Genomic DNA, 21855 nt, shown 5'->3' with positions numbered 1-21855 from the left:
AGAAGCTTTTAAAGAAAGTAAAAGAGGCGCAAAATAAGATCTTGAGCGAGCCCTATTCATGGAAAGTTGTTGTTCCGAAACGCCAGAGAATAGATGTATTGCAGGAATACCATGACAGTCCGTTGTCAGGCCATCTTGGAGGATATAAGACGCTACACCGCATCAAGGAAACCTACTACTGGCCAGGAATGGCAGCCGACATTGCTAGATACGTAGCCAGATGCTCAATATGCTTGGAGAATAAGCCGCTACAGAAAGCACCTGCGGGCTTGATGGGCAAGCAGAAAGCAATTACGGAACCATGGCAAGTAATATCGGCAGATTTAATGGGTCCATTGCCTTTATCTACTAAACAAAATAGATACTTGTTTGTCGTAGCCGATTATTTTTCAAAATATAGTGTCTTGATGCCCATGAGACAAGCCACCGCAAAAGGGGTCACCAAGCTTATGGAAGAAAACGTTATCTTGAAGTTCGGAGCTCCGCAGACAATCATCTGTGATAACGGAACGCAGTTTGCCAGTCAAGAATTCAAGACGAAAATGCAAGAATACGGGAGCAAAATTTGGTTTACGGCGTCCTACCATCCCCAGGCTAACCCTACGGAAAGAGTCAACAAGGTTTTAAAGACGATGTTGTCTTCTTATGCCAGAGATAACCACCGGAACTGGGACAAAGAATTGCCGAAACTCGGATTTGCGTTGCAAACCGCAGTGCATGAAGTGACAGGTGTGACACCGGCCTACTTGAACTTTGGCAGAGAGTTAAGAAGATCTGGCCTTGATTATCCTGATCGAGAGAACGCAGAGGTTGTACCAGAGATTGATAGGGAATCTCGTTTGGATCAGTTATCCAAGATGCCTTTGTTCTATGAAGAGATCCAGGATCGTCTGTCAAGGGCCTATGAACGCTCGGCTAAAATTTATAATTTGAGGAGAAGACCAGTGAAGTATCGTACTGGAGATATCGTGTGGAGGAAAAGTCACATCCGTTCCGACGCCAGCCAGTACTACTCCGGGAAGTTGGCACCGAAATACATCAAATGCCGAATCAAGAAGATGCTCTCAAATATCATTGCGGAGTTGGAAGACTTCGAAGGAAAGAGTATGGGCACCTGGCACATAAAAGAACTAAAAGCCGACCCGCTGCCCAATCCCTAAAACATCCCCGTCCGCAAATTCCTACCCATTCCTCTTCCTAATCCTGTTCCGTTTATTTCCTTTCTGAATCCCGACGTTTCTCTCCGGAGGCAGAGGGGGAATTGTTACAGATGGAAAATCTGGTAACAAGAATTCTTAATTAATTTTAATTTAAATAATTCAATTGGGGACAAATGTATACATAAAAATAGAATATGAATACAAAGAAATACGTCTTTGGTAAGATAAGCAAGAGAAATTGTACTTCGGCCTGTTTATGAAGAAGCGAACAAAAGGGGATAAACAGAGCGGCGCGTATGCGAGGAGCCAGAGCTCGACTGTGAGCAGTAAGTGACGGATAGCTCTGTTATAAGGTGACTTCCTTTTCTTCGGCTTGGCCGGATGCACCTACAATTTTCATACAGAAATTGGAAAGTTCGTGTGAGGGGTTGAAGTTACCAGTGTTGGTGAACATTATTTTTCTGTAACATTTCCCAGTGTGGGGATTGCCCTCCACGTAATTTACTACAGAAAAGGAAGTAGAGAGTGCTGCAGTGGACTACGGAACAAGCGCCGGAAAAGCGAAAATACAATTTCACCCACGCAAAAAACCAAAGTAAGACCCAGGCCTGGGGTAAGTGGAGTATTTCTTTTGTATATAGTTATGTATATAGTTTTCACGGGTTTTTTTTGTTTCTAATTATATTTTATAGTATTAAGGTTTTCAAGTGTAATTTTTTATTTTTTTTGTAACCCTATGAGGATAATTTTATTGGTTTAGTATAAGGAATAGTACAGTGATAAGGAAGCTTCCGCCTTGGTCTTTTTGTTCCCTAAACAAGGGTTTTTTTTTTATTTTTGTTCCTTCTGTAAATACAGCTATCACTTGATATAATATATCGTATACTTGTGTTAAGTACCGTAAGTGTAAAGAATATTGTATCAGAAGATATACATTTGCCACCCAATAATCTTTTTGATTTTTTTTTTCAAACTTCTTTTTCAATATATAATTTTTTTCCTCCAAATTGCCTTCTTCTTTTTCTTTTTTTTGAACTCCCTCCCTCCACCTTATTTTATTTTTAGTTGCAGGCTAAATAAAAACTATTATTATGTACCCGTAGGTTTCGCTGTTTCCTGCGGGACTAACTTAAAACAGCGTGGCGCCCTAAATACATTCTTCTTTTATTCTTTTTTATTTTCTCTCCTTTACTTATTGCATTTTATTTTATTGTTTTCTTCTTCATCTCGACCCACCCCCTTCTCCATTGAAGTGACGCTGGGCCTAAATGGCACCGTAACCATCACAAGAACACCATTTATAAAGAATCGTGACTTTAGGGAATTATTTTCTCTGTCTCTCTCTGAATCTCACTTCATCCCTCTCCACCGCTCTCCTTCCCTTTATGTAAGACTTTTACTGCGCGACAACAAAATAAATTGAGTAAAAGTAAACATAAAAGTGGTGCAGAACATAGGCTTGAAAACGTGCAAGGCAACCCACGTGTACAGCGAGACAGAAAACATAACTGAAGTCCTTCTATCTTTTACAATCTAATTCCTTTACCACCAGTCAACGTAGTCCACTATCTTGGGCTCTACCTAGACAGGAATACTTACTTGAAAGCCTCGTAAAGGATTTAAGAGAACGGAGACTCAACAACTGAAAAGACTAAGACAACAGATCAAAACACACTCTGGACAACAAAAGACTTATTCAAGAAAGGGTATTAAAACCCATCTAGGCTTATGGCAACCAACTGTGGGATTCACAGCCAAACGCTCAAATCTCCAAAAGATCCAGTTCTTGCAGTCTAAAAAATCTTCGTTCCTTTCTAGGTCACACAATCCTTTCGTCACACAAAACAGAAAACTACATCTTAACAAGCGATCTCTTTTGGTATAATCCTTTCTTCTAAGACATTTCCAGATAACACTCCTACACTTCTTGAAAGAAAATGGCCTTGCGATCTTTTCTCTGACGAAAGGAGTCCATAGATAGCGAAATGTTGTTGGAGGTTACCACTGGATAACTTCACTCTCAGTGTAATGATATTATTATCCTTGTTGCTTGTGACGCAAATAAATGCGTGAATTGGAAAGTAAATAAATGATTAAAATAAAAAAGAAATTCTTCCCCACATACCTAAAGATAAAGAAATAATATTTTCTTCAAATATGAACGACAGCTCTCATTGAAATTGATTAATTTGAATAAGAATAAGTGGAAGCCTTTGTAATAACTTTTTCATAATATCCTAAAAATAGTTTGAATAAAGAAGAATTTGCGGTTCGTGAATTTTGGTCTAAAACAACTGAAATTAATATTTAGTTTAAGCTTTCTTTCTTTTTTTCCTTTAATTTTTACTAAATAGAGATAAATTGTTTGTTTTATACAGATTAGATTTTTGTTAGTTTTATTTTTATTTTAATTTTAAATTTTTATTTTGATACAAAACACTAAACACAGACACAGTTATTCAATTTCACACTTGTAAGCAGATGGTGTCTTTAAAAAAAATACATATACAGGGTGTCCCAAGCTATATGGATAACAACTTTTTCTCGGAAACTAAGATAGCTAGGAAAAAACTAAAAAATACGTGTTCCCTTAGTTTTTTCTTAGGAATCCAAATTTAATTTGTAAATTTTTTTCGGTGTTTCCAGAAGTGAGATACAGGCGCCAACTTCATTTTTCCAAATGGGGAGGTGCGGTTTTTATTTCAGAAATAGATTCCTCTATTTTTTTAAAGCAAAATTTACTTGAACGGTTTTTTTCTGCGAGCGATATTTTACAAGTTATGAATGAAAACATGATTCTTATAAGACATTTCAAAATGATAATATTATTACGTTTTTTTGATTGAATAAGAAGAAAATTACTATTTTATTATAAATTTTACTCCTCATTAATATTACAGATCATGCTCGAACTGTCCTCCACCATTAGAGCTGCATAGACATGCTCTTTCCTGCCAATTGTCCCTTACTGCCAAAGAAATAGATTCGGCTTTAACCGTGTTACAGGCATCTATTATTCTCTGCTTTAGTTCATCTACAGATGCAATTCCGGCTTGATTCTGATACACCTAGATTTAGAAATGCTTTTAGATAAGCAGAAATAAGAAAAGAAAGAAAAAAGTTATGAATAATCATCTTGTTTTTCAGGTATCCCCAAAGGAAATAGTCCATAGGTGTCAAATCCGGTGAACGAGGTGGCCACTGAATCGCTCCCCGTATCGATATAACACCATCAAGCATGTAAAGAGATATCCCGATAGAAAATTTTATGGGCGTGTTATATCGATACGGGAGGGGCTTCTTCCTGAAAATAGGAAAACTTCAAATACGAGGGTCGTTTGAAAAGTCTGTGCAAAGTCAGAGAGATAGTACCACTGGCGCGTATCGAGGTTATGTTTAGTTAGTAGCATCTCTTGGAAGAACACACACCAAGTTTCAGCCAGATCGGTCTATTTCTTTGTGTTTGGCATTCGTTTGAATCGAGGAAGTCGAGTGATTTTCAAAAAATGGACGAAAAAGAATTTCGTGTGTTGATTAAACACTACTTTATGAAAGGCGAAACGCCTCAGGAGACTAAAGAAAAGCTTGATAAACATTATGGTGACTCTGCACCTTCGATTAGAACAGTTTATAAGTGGTTTCAAAATTTTCGGAGTGGCCATATGAGCACAAGTGACGCTGAACGTTCTGGACGCCCTGTTGAGGTTACTACTCCAGAAATCATTGATAAAATCCATGATATGGTGATGGATGACAGAAGAGTGAAGGTGCGTGAGATTGCTAGTGCTGTGGACATCTCGAATGAACGGGTACATAATATTTTGCATCAACATTTGGACATGACAAAGCTATCCGCAAGATGGGTGCCGCGATTGCTCACGCTTGACCAAAAACGAAATCGTGTGAAGTGTTGCAAGGACGGTTTGCAGCTGTTCCAGAAGAATCCGCAGGACTTTAAGCGTCGTTTCGTCACTGTGGATGAAACATGGATACATCACTACACTCCTGAGACCAAAGAACAATCTAAACAATGGGTTACCAAGGGGGAATCTGCGCCAAAAAAGGCGAAGACCGTTCCTTCGGCCGGAAAGATTATGGCGACTGTCTTTTGGGATTCGCAAGGAATAATCCTCATCGACTATTTGGAAAAGGGTAAAACTATTACAGGTGCATATTATTCATCGTTATTGGACCGTTTGAAAACCGAGCTGCAAGAAAAACGCCCACGATTGGCCCACAAAAAAGTCCTTTTCCATCACGACAACGCACCAGCTCACACCTCAGCAGTTGTAGTCGCAAAATTAATGGAAATAGGGTTCCAACTCGTTTCACATCCCCCCTATTCTCCAGACTTGGTTGTTCCCCAATATGAAGAAATGGCTGGCAGGAAAAAGATTTTATTCAAACGAGGAGGTGATTGCAGAAACGAATGGCTATTTTTCAGACTTGGACAAATCCTATTATTCGGAAGGGATCAACAAACTAGAGAAAAGGAGACTATGTTGAAAAATAAAAAAGGTTTACCCCAAAAAAATTAAGTAGTTTTTATTTTTGCACGAACTTTTCAAACGACCCTCGTACTATAAAGGAATATATTGTTTTTATAAAAAAAAAATACAAATAAAAAATAAGTTTCACGAAATAAGAAAACTGCGCCATATTTGTTCAATAACAAATTCTATTGTTTACTTTATATCTACAACAATTCGCAATGGTTTTACGTAATGATAAGGTGATGCAAAATGTAGATAGATTATCTTTCACTGAGCCACACAACAGAAGCGCTGTTAAGGATTCTAAAAGAACATAAAGTAGTGAACTTTATGTCCAGCACTAACATGATTGCTTCTTTCAAGCAGTTATTTTTTCATTTTTAATTTTCTTTATGCAACCCTGCTTGCTATCATCATTTCACACTCCAGCCTGGCCGTTTTAACTATATCATAAAATTAATGGTAGATAAAAAAGTAAGATGTGAACATCTATGTGACTTCCTCTTACTGTTAATCATTCTACAAATTGCAATCATTGAATTTAGCAAAAATCATGATTAAAATTTAAACAAAAATTGATTATGTAATAAGTGTAATTAATCAATTTAATGATTTAATTGTTTTAAATTTGTTGGTCAACTCTGTTTCAAATTTTAGTGACAGCAGTACCTAAAAAAAAAATTAAATTAAAGTGAAGTCACGTTTTCAAATGTATTAAGATATAATTAACAATCCATGGAGGCCAAGTATCTTGGGGTTATCTTCGATAGAAGGCTTACATGGAATTCACACCTAAATATGATTTCCCATAAGGCTAAGGTTTCTTCAGGATGCTGTAAAAGGCAGTGCGGGAAAAGTTGGGGATTAAGCCCTAGGATGACACTTTGGATCTACAAAAGTGTAGTTAGACACATGGTGTCACACTGGGCGGTGGCTTGGTGGGCGAAAACCTTGCAGGTGGATGGAGTCCGGGCACTAAGTGGTATTCAAAGGCTGGCTTGCCTGAGTGTCACTGGGGCCATGAGGACTTCCCCTACTGCGGCCTTGGAGGTTTTATTAAATTTGCCCCCATTGCACTTTTACATTCAGGGCGTTGCTAGGGCCGTTGTCATTAGCCTTATGAAATGACAAGCTCCTATTACCTTTAGGCATTGAGGAGCGTATCAAGAGTTATATGAAGAGCTGGGGGCCGATCCTAATCTGTGCCTGCCTTCGGATTATATAACTCCCAAATATAACTTCGAGAAGCCTTTCAAATTCTGTATTGGAGTCCGGGAGGCTTGGAGACGTGGGCCCCCCCCCCCCAGTTGTGGGAGATTCGATGTGGTACACGGATGGCTCCAAGACGGAGGACGGTGTGGGAGCGGGAGTGTACGGGGTGAAGCCGAAATGTAGCTTTTCGGTTAGCCTAGGCAAACTAGCTACAGTTTTTCAAGCTGAGCTAGCTGCAATTAGGTTCTGTGCTGCCGAGATTAACGGGCGAGGAATTATTAATTCTAAGGTCGTAATTTTCTCCGACAGTCAGGCTGCTCTACGAGCTGTTAGTTCCTACCAGGTCAACTCAAGGCTAGTTTGGAACTGTCTGGGTGCCCTGAAGGAAATTAGTGACCAAAACAAGGTCTTTCTGCTGTGGGTACCTGATCATTCAGGACATAAGGGAAACGAAGCGGCAGATTTTTTGGCCCGGGAAGGCTCTGCGGGACACTTAGTTGGCCCGAAACCCTATTTTGGGATCTTCAAGTGTGCCAAGTCTGTGGCAATTAACCTATGGGTGCAGAGTAGGTCTCAGAAGTGGTGGTTAGAGGCTATTCACCGAGGCTGAATGCAGAATTAATCCGTCAAGGCCGTGGGGCTATAAGGATAATTTTAGACCTATTAATCGGCCACTGCAGGCTCAAAAAATACATGCATCTTATGGGTCTGACGGATGATAGCCTCTGTAGGTTCTGTCAGGAAGTGGAGGAAACGGCACTGCACGTGTTGTGTCAGTGTGAGGGACTTGTCTGGCTAAGGATGTTACTTCTCGGGAAGGAAAAACCAAGGCCTGTGAGGTTTACCCAAGAGTCGCTCTCCAGAAGAGTCTGATTAAACGTACAGGTCTGGAGGGCGAGCTCTAAAGTTGGTGAGCCACAAAAGATCCTAAGAGGTAGCAGTGGCGTAGGCCTTGAGGCTGCCCTAATCTAATCTAATAATTAACAATATCTCAATTAGTAGTGTTTGTTCAAAATAAGCCAGACAAGAAATGAAGTGAAGTAGTGTCCAATAATCACACTTTTTTGCTTTTTATTTATTTTTGTTACCTGGAAGTAAGTTATTATTTAATGTGGTGCAGAAGAAAAACTAGATGTATTGGGTATTGGATTTGATACATGATTCTATGCCTTGGATTTTATTTAAAGAGACAATTTAACAAATCTATAGTAAAGTATGTTATCTATCTGCCTTCGTCCATGACAATTGATCGGTATTAGGAAATTATATTCTACTTTTTATTGAAATACATTCTGCGAGTGTGTCGTTGCAAATTGAAGTAGGATTATTTCATTCTCTTGACCAATAAAAAACTATATTTCTATAATTTTAGCTTTATTAATTCATTTTCTTTCTTTTGTTACAGCTCACAGAAGAATGAGGACCACGACCAATTATTTTTTAGTAAATCTTAGCATATCCGATCTGTTAATGTCCCTCTTCAATTGTATCTTCAATTTCACATACATGTTAGACTCCCACTGGCCCTTCGGAGCTATATATTGCACAATTAACAACTTTGTAGCAAACGTCAGCGTCGCCGCTTCAGTGTTCACGCTAGTCGCCATTACACTTGACAGGTAACATCATTATTTTATAATCATACTTCAATTTTTGTTTAAAATAGCTACCTCATTAATTTCAGTCCCTGCTCTTCTTGCGAACCCATTAAGGAATTTAATAGGAAAATTATGTCACTGTTACCCTTATAAAGTATTATGAAACTTGACAGCAATGCAGTTTCTTTTCATTCATAATTAACATCTTATAACCTTGTGAACTAAGAAACAGTTCTTAAAATTGTTTAGGATAATAATTCAATAATAGTTATAGATGGTAATAGATGACTCTGGGCGCTGCAGCCAGTTTTTTTTAAAAGGAAATGCTTGTCCCGAGCTATAAAGATAAGAATATACCAGACTACCCTGCGTCCAATCGTTGCCTACGGTTCGGAAACATGGGTATTAACCAAAGCGGGCGAAAAATAATGCTCATTTACTGATGGAAATTCTAGAGTTGAATAGAGAAGTAGTAGCCGTAGATAGGATGGTGAAGTTTGGTCTGGATCAGAAGTCATGTTGGAATATTGCACAATGAGAAGGTGGGGACGATCTGGCCAGGGAAGCCACAGTGGATGGACAGACTACAGACTACAGACTTACTAACGAGGACGTTGACACACTGAGCCGACAAAGAGCGGTGGAGAGTTGGCGTCAGATATACGCAAACGAAAAAGGTTCATTTTACAAAAAATATAATCCGGTCACAGGCAAGAGAAAATCCTGGTTTGGAAATTTAGAGTACTCTAACAGAAGATTTATTAGCAGTATGTGCCGGTTACGTTCAAACCATGCTGTTTGCGGTGAGTATTTATATAGAATCGGGAAGGTTAATAATGACTTGTGCGAGAGATGCCATGAGGTGGATAGCGCTGAGCACATGATCATGGTGTTGCGAAGCACGAGATACAAAGAAAAGAGCTTTTCAACCGCCTTTATAAGGAGCTGGCTTCCCCTTATAATTATATCTGCATGTTGAGCAGTAGAAATGTAAAGGTGTATGGTACCACATGGTTTTATGGTAGAGGCAGGCATTAAAATTTAACAGATTTTAGGTACTAATGGATAATTTATAAAAACATGAAGGTTTAAATCTAAATTTCTGGTATTTATGTACAAATAAATGATATGCTGGCTGTATGGGTGCTACCGATGCCAAAAATAAAAAAGCGGGCGAACAAAGGTTGTGCAGGTGGAAAAGAAAAGTATTAAGAAGGATTTTCGGACCTGTGAGGACGCAAGATGGCTATAAAAAATCAGGATAAATCGAGAAGTCGTTGAACTGTTCGGTGAGCCTGATATAGTAGCCACTATAAAGTCTGATAGACTACGATGGCTGGGACATTTGCACCGAATGGAGGAGGCGAGAGGCCCCAGGAAAGCACTATATGGAAAAAGGCCGAGGGGTAGGCCTCGAGTAGGATGGTTGAGCAACGTACAGGACGATTTGGAAGCCCTTGGTCAGTAGAGATGGATATCCTATAATTAAAGTAATGGAAAATAAAACAAGAAAGGGCTATTTATTCCTAAGTGTCAGAGAAAATTCCAAAAAAAATCTTTCCAATACACAACCAACAAGCTACAAAAATTGGGGCATCAAAATGTCCAAATAAACATGACCGGTTTTGTAGAAACTTCTATCAAACAATCTGGTTAGGAAAATTAAATTACCAAGAAAATCTTATATCTACTTATTGGATAAGAAAGGAAATTGCATTGAACTTACCAAATGGATTCATATCCTGTTTTCAAAATGTTCAGTCGTAACATAAAGGAAATGGCTACAAAAAAAACATTGAACTGCACCGGCTATAGAATAAGTAATCTAATTAAAGGTATCGTCAATAAAAGTGTTAGTTGCACTTCTTAAGTTCTGCAACCACTTACGATTACCGTTACAGACTACTTACGATAAGTGTTATAGAACTACTTACGATTTAAGCTCCAGAATCGACTTTTTGCTTCTTTCTTTTTAAGCACTTCACGTAGTTGTAGTTTCACAAGCTACCACTCTTAAAGCGACTCCTAATCTAATTCAAAGTTTAATGAACGGTTTTACAGACTGTACTTTCAAATTAAATTAAATACCAAATTTAATGAAAATTGGTAAGTTAAATCGAATTTTAAGAACAACAATAACAAAAAGTCATATAAGTCGTATTTTGTCTTCTTCGTACAAACTTTATTTGATGTTTCTCTCGATTAAAATTAAAATAAATCAGGTACAGACCTGTAACTATTAGAGTTAGGCTGCTATTTACTGTGTCACCACCATTAGCAATTGATTTACACAAAACTAAGGTTTAAGATTTTCCTAATGTTTTCCAAACTAACTAATTACAAAGTCAATACATCAAAACTTCCTTCTAAATGGTTTTTCTTGTTTAGTTTTTAGTTGCCAGGAAAACGTGCTGCAATTTTCTCAGTTAAATTAAAGCTTCAAGCTTGAACACAAACTTCACCTTTACAAAACTTATTTGCTTCATTTGGCAGACTAAAACTGTAGGCTATAATTTGGACACTAAACCATACAAGACAAACAGATCAAGTTTTAATAGGTTTTCATAGAGTAAACAAACATGCTGATTTAAACATTCCTCGTTAATAGAAGATCAGAAGTAACAACTTAGCTAAACCAAACATATCACTACCATATTTTATCTGGCTGTATCTTCCAAATCTGGACAAATCACTTCCAAAGAAGATATCAATGTCCACTACCTCAAGCCATTTTAACCCAAATTTAACTTTAAAACATTTGCAGTTGATTAATAATAAAAATAGACGATATAAAGTATTGGCAGAAAAAGTTAAAGAAACTATGGCATCCAATAATTATTATTACGAGGTGTGGCTTTTAAATAACGAGACTATTGCTGTAAAACATTTTATTTTAAATTTAAACATATTTAGTTATTATCAACTTCAATATAAACCCCTCACCTATCCCTACAACGCTCCATGCGAATTTACCATTGTTCGGAACAGTGCTGGAAGTCTTTTTCTGCGAGCTCCTGCATGACGCGTGCCGTTTTTTCTTTCACACCTTCAACGGACAGAAATCGTGTTCCTTTTAATGCAGATTTGACTTTGGGGAACAGACAAAAGTCATATGGGGGGGCCAGATCAGGCGAATAAGGCGACTGGCCTAAAACTGGGATGTTGTACTTGGCTAGAAACGTCTTGTACTTGACAATGTAGTGTGAGCCGGCGCGTTATCTTGATGGAGAACCCATATGACTTGTTCTTCCACAAATCGGGTCGTTTTTTCCTTACTCTTTCACGGAGTTGAGCAAGCACCTCATGGTAGTAACGTTGATTAATTATAATCGATATTTTCCTCCGTTTTGGATGTGGAAGGGCGACCCGGGCGGTCATCATCTCCGACGTCTTCTCGGCCATCTTGGAAACGCTTGAACTACTCAAAAACTCGCCACGTGATTAACATTCATCGCCATAAACTTCTTTTAATAAAAGATAAGTTTCAGTAGCGGTTTTATCAAGTTTTGATGTGAAATTACACGACAATTCTTTGCTCTACTACATGTGTAGTATCATGTTTTCGGCAAAACGAAACTAACACCTCTTTTACACAAACGACGGTTCCGGTCAGACAGATATCTCTACAAAAATGTGAGACGCTGCAATCGAAAGAGAAGGCTTTTTTCGCTGCACAGTTGTCGGTCATAGTTCTTCTGTAGTAGCATCATTCTCGTTAAATTAATAGCCACACCTCGTAGATTCTGAAAAATGTGAAAGAAACTAAAGATTGTAATGCTTAGATACCGAGTGAAGTACGGACTAGACAGAAAAATTTTCTGATTGACCAAATCAGAAATTGTAAGGGCTGGCTTATTTAACATTTCTGCCTAAAAAAAATAATAAGCTTTCTAAAATAGAAAGAATGAAGGGAGGAAATAAAGTCAGACTTGGGGCAGAGTCCAAGAGGTCAAATAACAAAATAAAATAAGTAGGCAGACGGTATGAGAAATAAGGCTAACTAAGTGGGTTAGGTTTCAGTGTTAGAACCAAGCCTGGAATCGCTTTTAATAAAACTGTCAACTAAATATAAGAGATTAGGAAGTTTACTTCGCGTAGCAACAATAATTATACAACTGTAGTTGGCCAAAGTTTCCATTCCGGGTTCTATTGTAGAAGGTATTTTTAGGTAAATTTTTTCTTTATTTTTTAACACTGCATTGCCATTGTTCGAAGTTTTAGTCAGTTATTGCCAATGTGGAGTCATATTCACTCCTTAATTTAGTTTTATCTTTTTTTACATTGATTTCAATTTTAATAATAAAATTTGCATTAAAAGGATGAGAAAGAATAGGAATTAAGAACGAAATAACAAAATTTTGTCCACGAATCGGCTTTAACATTTCACACAGAAGGAATTAACATCAAATTAGGATCGCAGTAATTTCAGTATTTGCTAGAATCCTGATTGACTGCCTTCTGATCAGGGACTTTTTCATTTTTTTAAATTACATTCACTATTTTTTTAATTACTGAGCAATTTCCCAATTCGCTACAAGTTTCTGCTGCAATTCGGACAGAAAATCAATTCTAGAAAGAGGCTTTTTTTTTGTGCCTTGATACTTTCTATAAAAATTATGTAAATTTATCAAATAAGCATTTAGGCAATCTTCTGGAGTCAAGTTAATAACAGAAAATCTACTTATAGTACTAATCTGGAGTCGAAATGTCTCCGATATATTTACGTGTAATGCCAATCTGGAGTCAAAATGACTCTTATGATTTTAATATAAACTTTTTAGATATAAACTTATCTGCAAAAAGAAACTAAGAATTCCACGGTCTTCAGCTCGTGACTATCAAATGGTGAGAGAGTGGGGTTAGCATAGCTATGAGCATTTTGGGATAGCTATGAGATGTGGGGAAACAGAGACCATTCCTATTTTTTTTTGGAGTCAAATTGATTCCGGATTGGCAATGCAGAGTTAATATGTGTATGTAAGTACGTATTTAATTCAAACAAGTATTTACTGCAAATTAAACATTTGCGTTATTATTATTATTATTTATTATTTTTTTAATGCTTTAAGGCGCGTCAACATCTTAGGTTATTGGCGCCCGGAGCTTTTTTCAGTGCACTGCCGGCCTCCGAACAGTGTTCTCTCGTAAGAAGCTCCTAGGAAGAGAAAATCTAAGGGTCAGCAGCTGGATTTGAACCCGGAACCTCCGCGTGGGTGTCCAGTACGCTAACCGCATAGCTTATCCCTTCCCTTACATTATTATTATCTACATAATTATTTTTACATAATTAACATTATTTACAGCTATTTAAACTTGAAAATGTAATTATTCTACTTTATAACACATATACTGGTTATCTAACTAGGTCATTTGGTATGTTGATGTTGGAATCGAATACGTAGGTGTGATTGGAAAATTATTTTTATTATTTCTACTGTTAAAATATTTTAATTTCTTTTATTTTGTAATGATGAGTTTCTATTCTGTATCTGAATAATGTTTGAATTAATCTGTTTCTGGATTATAAACATTACGGTTACTCTTACTTCAACGGTATAAAAATAGCCAATCCAGAACAGGTAATAAAAATGTTATTGGTATAATTAAACATATTGGCAAAGCCATTGGTATTCAATTTAATGAAAGAATAGCGGAATCCAGTTTTCGCATTAAAAGTAAAATTCATTAAAACATTAGTGGGACTGGTGTTTATTAAATTTGATAGGAATTTTGATGAACGAAAATGTTTAGTGTTAACAAAATACATTCTCTCTATATAAGACGAGTAGTTCTCTGATGAAACGACCAAACTAATTTATATTTCCGAACTTTGAACTCCCTAAATGTTAAACTTCTCATAGAACTGAAAGCTCTTCAAACAAAAAATTAAAGTACGTTTGGGCAAAAAAAATTATACAATTTTTATTCGAAAAAATTATCAGGTGCCCATATTCACTGCCAGAATTGGAGAAGAATTGATAAAAAAAAAAATACGAAAATGAATCAAGATCATATCAAAGGCGGAATACTCTTGAAGAACAGTAGAACATATATACAGAAGATACATCGGAGATGAGCAAAAACAATAAGCATGCTGAGAGCGAACCACGCGGTGTGCGGATCGTATCTTCACAGGATCAACAAAAAGGTCCTCTCTCCTCTTTGCGTAGATTGCAATGAGGAGGAGGATTTCAAACATATAATAATGATATGTCCACGTTATATGGTAGAAAGGAAACGAATGTTTGACGACATATATAGGTATTCAGATGCACCACTTCGCTACTTAGACATAATATTCTCCACTAACATATATGTGCTTGTCTATAGCAGAGCTAGCTATGAAATATGAATGTATTTAAAAGTTAAAGCCGATTAGAATGAATGGAAGAAAATGATTAGAGAAGGATTACGTGATTTTAATTTCGGTTAAGCTATAAGGATGGCAGGAGCACAGGGTACTGATCCATCCATTAGTTGTAAGTTTGTATGTAAATAGCAGTATATAGTAGAATGATGAATGTTTGAAGCGAATGTATCTATAAGTAAGAATGGAGAGTGAGTGATATTCTAGTGATAAGCACCTAGACGATGCTGGCTGTATGGCGGAAGCCAATGCCAAAAAAAGAAAACAAAGCAAAAAAGCGAAGGTACTTACTACTCATCACTTCAAAAACCACTGGTTTCTTTTTTAGTGACACTGGGAAAATTTTTAGAACCATCAGCATTTGTCAGAAAATGTAAACATCTACTTTAAAGATAATTTGAGTCATCCTTTGTTTTGGGAAAATGAGAGATTTAATAAAATATTAATATCCGACCGGAAATATTTAAAGGTATATGTTTGAATAATTTTTTGTGCGGTGGGAATTCGTTTTGGGTACTTCATTTGAGGTTCATACCAGGTTTTTATAATGAAATTCTTGTTAGAGGTGATAATGATATTTTACAACTTTTTACTCGTGTAATTGAAAATTAATCAATATATTCTTCATATTAAAAATAATAGGAGAAACACCAACGGAATCCGTCTTTTGTATCCAACAACCTATCGAAATTAAAGAAGTTATTAAAAGAAGGTTCAAACGGTCCGCCGCTTTAGAAGCCCTCTAAATATTGAAAATTCCCTTCATGGTGGGACCTCCTATAAAATAAAAAGAAGATAGGAAAAGAAAAATCAGAGAATATTTCTATTATAACATTATTTTGGCGTCCTTTACGTCGCTTGAATATCATTATAGCTCTTTGTCTCTTTAATTTCAAATTTAAAGTTTTAAGATAAACGAAATTTCATTCTGAATTCTTGACTCACATTTTATTAGCTTTATAAAAATTCGTATATTTACCTAGATAAGTCGCGGCATTCTTTCCAACATATTTAAATTAACTTTTAGGAATTCAGCTTGTTTAAATTTAATGTTCTCCTCATTAACAAAATAGCTGTTTTGAAGGACCTCATACGATATATACAGGGTGACCAGAGTTATATGCTCCACCCTCTTTTTTTTTAAACGGCGGGAAATTTCGAAAAAATAAAAAACACGTATTTAATCATTTTTAGTCTAGTTTATTTTCAGTGATTGACCCATTTTTTTAAACCCCTGTATCTCGAGATACAGCATCCAACTTTTGTTTTTCAAACGGAACGTTATATTTTTTTTGCACATTTTTGTAGTATTTGAGCTCCTAAAAACAACAAAAAATTTTTTTTTGAAATCGGTTAGGTTTTTCAAAAGTTATGAAAAAATATGAAAAACAAATTTCACTTTAATGTCAAAATTACCTTACTTTTTTTAAAAATAGCTGTTCAAACTGGGCACCATCAACGGATAGGCAAGCCAAAACTCTGGACTACCACGCTTTGCTTGTAGCAGAACTTATGGTGGCAAAGTCAAGATCTAGGCAGGCTGCAGTTATTCGACGTTCAGGTTGTTTTTTCTACAATACAAACGTTTGGTGTGGAGTTGTAGGAAATCAACTAATCGGCCCATACTTCTACAGAGACAACTTAACTGGTGCAAGGTATCTAACTTTTTTTTCAGAGACATTTTGCCAGTTCTGCTTAAAGATGTTCCTCTACAACGTCGGCTAGATATGTATTTTCAACAAAATGGTTGCCTGGCACATAATGCGAGAGTTGTTCGAGATTACCTGGATAGAAATTTCCATGAAAAGTGCTTAGGAATTCATTGTCCGATCCTATGGCCACCTCGATCTCTGGACTTAACCCCAATGGACTACTTTTTGTGAGGATATCTAAAAAATAAAGTGTACAGTAACCTTAATCCTGTGGCTTCAGTCGATGATCTGAAACGTCGAATAACTCTAGCCTGCCTAGATCTTGACTTCGCCACCATAAGTGCTGCTACAAGCAGAGCGTGGGAGTCCAGAGTTTTGGCTTGCCTATCCGTTGATGGTGCCCAGTTTGAACAGATTCTTTAGAAAAAATAACGTAATTTTGGCAATAAACTGAAGTTTGTTTTTCATATTTTTAATTACCATAACTTTTGAAATACCTAACCGATTTCAAAATTTTTTTTTTTATTTATTTTAGGAGCTCAAATACTATAAAAGTATGCAACAAAAAATATAACGTTCCATTTGATAAAACAAAGTTAGATGCTGTATCTCGAGATTGAGGGGTTTAAAGAAATGGGTCAATCACTGAAAATAAACTAGACTAAAAATGATTAAATACGTGTTTTTTATTTTTTCGAAATTTCCCGCCGTTTAAAAAAAAAGTGGGTGGAGCATATAACTCTGGTCACCCTGTATTTAAAAAAAACATTTTTGTTTGACACTCACTATTTATTAAACTCTTGATAGGATGTCTTTAACTTCAATCCTCAACTTTTCCATCAGACAACAATTTCATTAATTTCACTAGCTGAAAATAGAAAAATATTGGTATTTTTATTTGATCAGACAAAAGTGATACTTCATTATTTATAGTGACTGCCGTTTATAAACTAAAACGGGATCGTCTAAAACATTTACTCTCCTTGTTATGCCATTGTTTTTAAACACAATTTTTATGGGCATTAAGATAATCAAAATTAAATACTAACAATTCGCTGATCCTGTAAAATTCAGTAAAATGACATTCAGTTGTTTCAGGAAAACTTGGATAAAGAAAAATACATTGCTTTTCACGAAAATTCCAAGCATTGATTTTTTTTTTATCAATCGTCCACGATATTTTTTTTTTTTTTTTTGCGCATCAACAGCTGAAGTCATTAGCGCCCGGAGCTTTTTCCAGTGCACTGCCGGCCTCCGGACAGTGTTCTCTCGTTACAGACAACACTGTCCATCACCGGACAGTGAGCTGTAAGAAGCTCCTAGGAAGAGAAAATCTAAGGGTCAGCTGCTGGATTCGAACCCGGGACCTCCGCGTGGGAGTCCAGTATGCTAACCTCATAGCTAATCCCTTCCCTCCGTCCACGATATTGTTATTGATATTGTTCCAACAATAAAGGAATACGTAAATACTAAAGAAATGCATTTCTACTTTTATGATATGGGTTTTATTCACCCCACACCCAACTCTGCGTCTCCACGTTCCCCCAAAGGCCCTGTATGACGGTTTTTGTATGTCGTTTTTCACACCAATTTGGCCCGGCATTAAACATTGCCAGTTAAAATACTACATTATATTACATATCAAGAGCGACATGTCATGTCTTCTTCTTAACTGACGCTACAACTCGCTTGCGCGAATCATGGCCTCCTCTATCAAAGTTTTCCAGTTGTCCCGGTCCAATGCTGCCACCATCCAGTTTCCGACAACAAGGAGAGTTCTTGCATCCTTCGAAACAGCATCACTCCATCGCGACCTCGGTCTGCCCACTCGTCGCGTGCCATATATATTTTCTTTTACGAGTACGTATTATCCTGTGTGGTATTTCCTCGGGATTCATTCTGGCTACGTGTCCTGCCCAACGAAGGCGTCCAAGATTCACCACATTCACCACGTCGACGTCCCTTAGTTCTGCATTACTTCTCCATCTCCATGTTTCGTCATCCAAAATGGCTCCATAGCCTCTTTCGAATCTAAGGAGAACAAGCTCGTCATTTTTGGTGGTGACCCAGCACTCTGAGGCGTATGTTAAGATGGGTCGGATAAGGGTCTTATAAAGCCTTATCTTAGTCGACCTGGAGAGTAAAATGATGTTGCAAACCAAAGTATGTCCTGTTAGCCAGCAGTATTCTTCTATTAATTTCACTGTGCACGTTGTTGTCGGAGCTCACCTGCGTGCCTTGATAAATAAAATTATTCACCCACTCGAAGGTGTAATTTCCGAATTGCACAGTATCCTGTTTCTGCTCCGCTCCAGAAGTGGACATATGTTATACTTTGTTTTTGCTTGATTCACCTCAAGACCTATTTCTGTTGCAGCTCTCTCAAAGTCGATGAACGCATGTCCATTACGTCATTTATCATTTATCTTAATTAACATTTTTGTTTTTTACCGAATCGCCCTCCCATAAACGCAATTTTCTCCAAACTCAGCAATTTTTAGCGGCACAATCAATTTATATAGAACTTGCATCTAAATAGAACTATCCTATCTTACTCATTTTGGGCAATTTAAGATAACTCGACCAACAGCAATCCCAGGGAAGGAAATAACTAACTCAAAACTATCTTAAACTCCGTAAAGTTTGGGGGTGTTTTTGGGTTAAGATTAAAGTTCAGTATAATTTACGGTTTTTACAAACTATAATTGTTTGTGAGAATTAGTATGGGTCAGATACTCCGAATTTGAAGAATTTTATTGATGTTGAGTAGCACCTTGAGAATAGTTAGAAAAAGTTGAGTCAGTGTTCACAACATTTATTTAATTAAGGCGCCCTGAAGCTTTCTTCAGTGTAGTTCCAGCTTCCGGACAACGTTTCCATATACAATACTATTATCGTACAGCGAGCAGTAAGGAGTCAGCTGATTCCTTTGGTTTTTCTGTTAATTTTGAAATAGAAATACGCCTTTGTTTACCCGGTTGCATTATAAAATCATAAAAACATCTTACAAAATGATCTAATACTTTAAAATTAGGTTATTAAATAACAAAGTAATTCTTATCTGACAATTACTACTTGTCGAATGAACATTCGATCATTGCGTAGTCAATTAAAGTTGAATTGAGTAGATTTTTTCCTTTTTTTTTTTACTCCATTACACTCATTTTAATGAGCAAATTCAATTAACTTATCTTCTGTGATTGTATGTAAACAATACAGGTTATTACATTATACTCAGTTGGAAGCTGGTCCTGTTTTCAGAGTGGTTTTGCGGCAAAAATTACTACCATTGCAGTGCCAAAGGCAACAAAGGATTTATGTATGCAGAAATATTCTTGTTGGACCCGCTATGTAGAGTTTTTGGTGGCCACAATAAAAAGGCATTTTTATGTAATATTAAAAGAATACTAGGTCCGAGCATTTTTAACTTAAAAAACAAATGACTGCCCAATTTTTTAAAATATTGTAGACATTTCCAGGGAAGATATTAGCTCACTGTCCGGTAATAGACAATGTTGTTTATAATGTGAGAACATTGTCCGGTGGCCGGCACTGCACTGAAAAATGTTCCGGACGCAAAGGACCTCAGAGGTTGACGAACGTTAATTCTTTTTTAAATCCTTAAATTCTCTACTTCTTTACCAAAATTCCCAACAAAAGACTAAACCACTTTTACCTCATTGGATACGCCATGTCCAGAGACGAATTAACCCATAAGCAAAATAATTTTTATATTGGATTTATCAACAAAATTAGCTCGGTGGTAAGTGCATTGCAACATCCATGCAGAGATCGGAGTTTAGGTGCCAACCCTTAGATATTCTTTGTCTGAGAGCCTTATTATTCGATGATAGACACTGCTTTCCATCAAGTGGCCGGCAGGGCACTTAAAAAAGTCTCCATGCTCCAATGACTTTTGGTTTTGAAGTGCCCTTAATTAAAAAATAAATAAATAAATCTACTATGTATATTTAATTTACAGGGTGAACCAGTAACTAATGTCCATAGGCCTACTGTGTGTAAGTACAACTGAAGTGGACTTCAATGACGTATTGGCTAACTTCATATTTTCCACTGTTCTTGAGTGGCGTCACTTTAATTTTTAAAAAAAAAATCATTACTTTTTCCCAATAAAAATGTTATTACTCAGAAAGTTTTAGTCCGAATTCGATTCTGATGGCACGGTTAGAAAGACAGAGAAATTTTCTAAAAATTGATACGATTTTGAAGCATAAGTTATTCTCCAAACAGCCTCAATCTTCCTCTAGATGCTGGTAAAAATAAAAGTAATAGAAATTTTTAAGAAAACTCATTAGGCCCTTATGTGATCCATTATCAGACCTAGGTGCTGGCACTTTTCTATAAAAATTTCCTTGCCTAATGGGTTTTCAAACGGTATATCATTTTCCAGGATTTCTTTTATCTTCGTATGAGAAATTACGTTAGTTTTGCAAGAAATCGTGTTCACGGAACACAACAGTGTTAGTTTATCAAGTTGTTTAATTCATTGAAAACTCTTTTAGTTGGGCCAGTTAGTCAATTTTTAAAGTATATTGTCTTAAAATAAGGAAGTCAAAGGTTACAAATTGCCTTTTAAACATTTACTTCTGATCTCTCTGAAATATTTGAGAAAATGTTAGGAAATATTTCAAACAAGTGCTATTTGTATAATCGAAGGTTAATTTGCTTAGTTCCAAATAGGGTACAATAGAAATTTTTTGAAAATTATTGTTTTTAAAATTGTAACTTGTCAATAACGAAACAATTTAAAATAATTAATGCACAATAAACAATTAGATTATCTCAGTTTGGAATTATGCCGCTGCACTTAGCGCATCCATAGGCAAGTATAAAATTAAGATAAATTAATGAGGCAAATAAATAATTAGGGTAAGTAAATATTAAACCTGTTTATTATTGTTCTACAATAATAGCATTAATTAATAATAATATGTGAGATGTGTCCAAGCTATGTTACAACCAATAAATGAACTGCCATAAATAGAATTAAGTGAGATTTATGTATAATGATCTATGAAGGTTAATTTGCACATGGTTAATAAATGCATTTAATCCAATGCATTATATTGTATATTGATTTAATCGCTATTGATTTAATCATTTACTGCATGTTCGAACAAACTAGTCAAGACCATAAACTGATTCAGAATAATTGATTATTTTGTACTGGCCAAACACCATTTAGATGATCCACTTCGAATTGGAAATTCTCTTTAATCTATGTTGCAATGTTTTACAACCAGGCGGCTGTTAAGAGTATAATCCCACTCGAACTCTTTGTGCTTCATGTTTGCTGTCTACGGCAATATGTTAATAAGCTAATTTATCGGATTAAACAAATTATATTAGAAT

The 21855-nt window shown here is 36.3% G+C and overlaps 1 protein-coding gene and 1 long non-coding RNA gene across 3 annotated transcripts in view; one reads left to right on the top strand and one right to left on the bottom strand.

Annotated features, from left to right (window-relative positions):
* The window catches only part of LOC141458864 (tachykinin-like peptides receptor 86C), a 379610-nt gene that overhangs the window by 313068 nt on the left and 44687 nt on the right, over window positions 1-21855 (top strand). For both annotated transcript variants that reach the window (XM_074137418.1, XM_074137417.1), the window contains exon 3: window positions 8271-8484. In XM_074137418.1, the coding sequence (XP_073993519.1) occupies window positions 8271-8484 (214 nt within the window). The remainder of the gene's footprint in view (window positions 1-8270; window positions 8485-21855) is intronic.
* The window catches only part of LOC141458868 (uncharacterized), a 54336-nt gene that overhangs the window by 23164 nt on the left and 9317 nt on the right, over window positions 1-21855 (bottom strand). The window lies entirely within an intron of this gene.

Source organism: Rhodnius prolixus, unplaced genomic scaffold, assembly GCF_049639745.1.
Source record: "Rhodnius prolixus isolate KJV_2025 unplaced genomic scaffold, Rpr scaffold_5, whole genome shotgun sequence".
Classification (NCBI taxonomy): domain Eukaryota; kingdom Metazoa; phylum Arthropoda; class Insecta; order Hemiptera; family Reduviidae; genus Rhodnius; species Rhodnius prolixus.
Note: the sequence above shows the minus strand (reverse complement) of the source record. Positions and strands in the feature narration are given on the sequence as shown.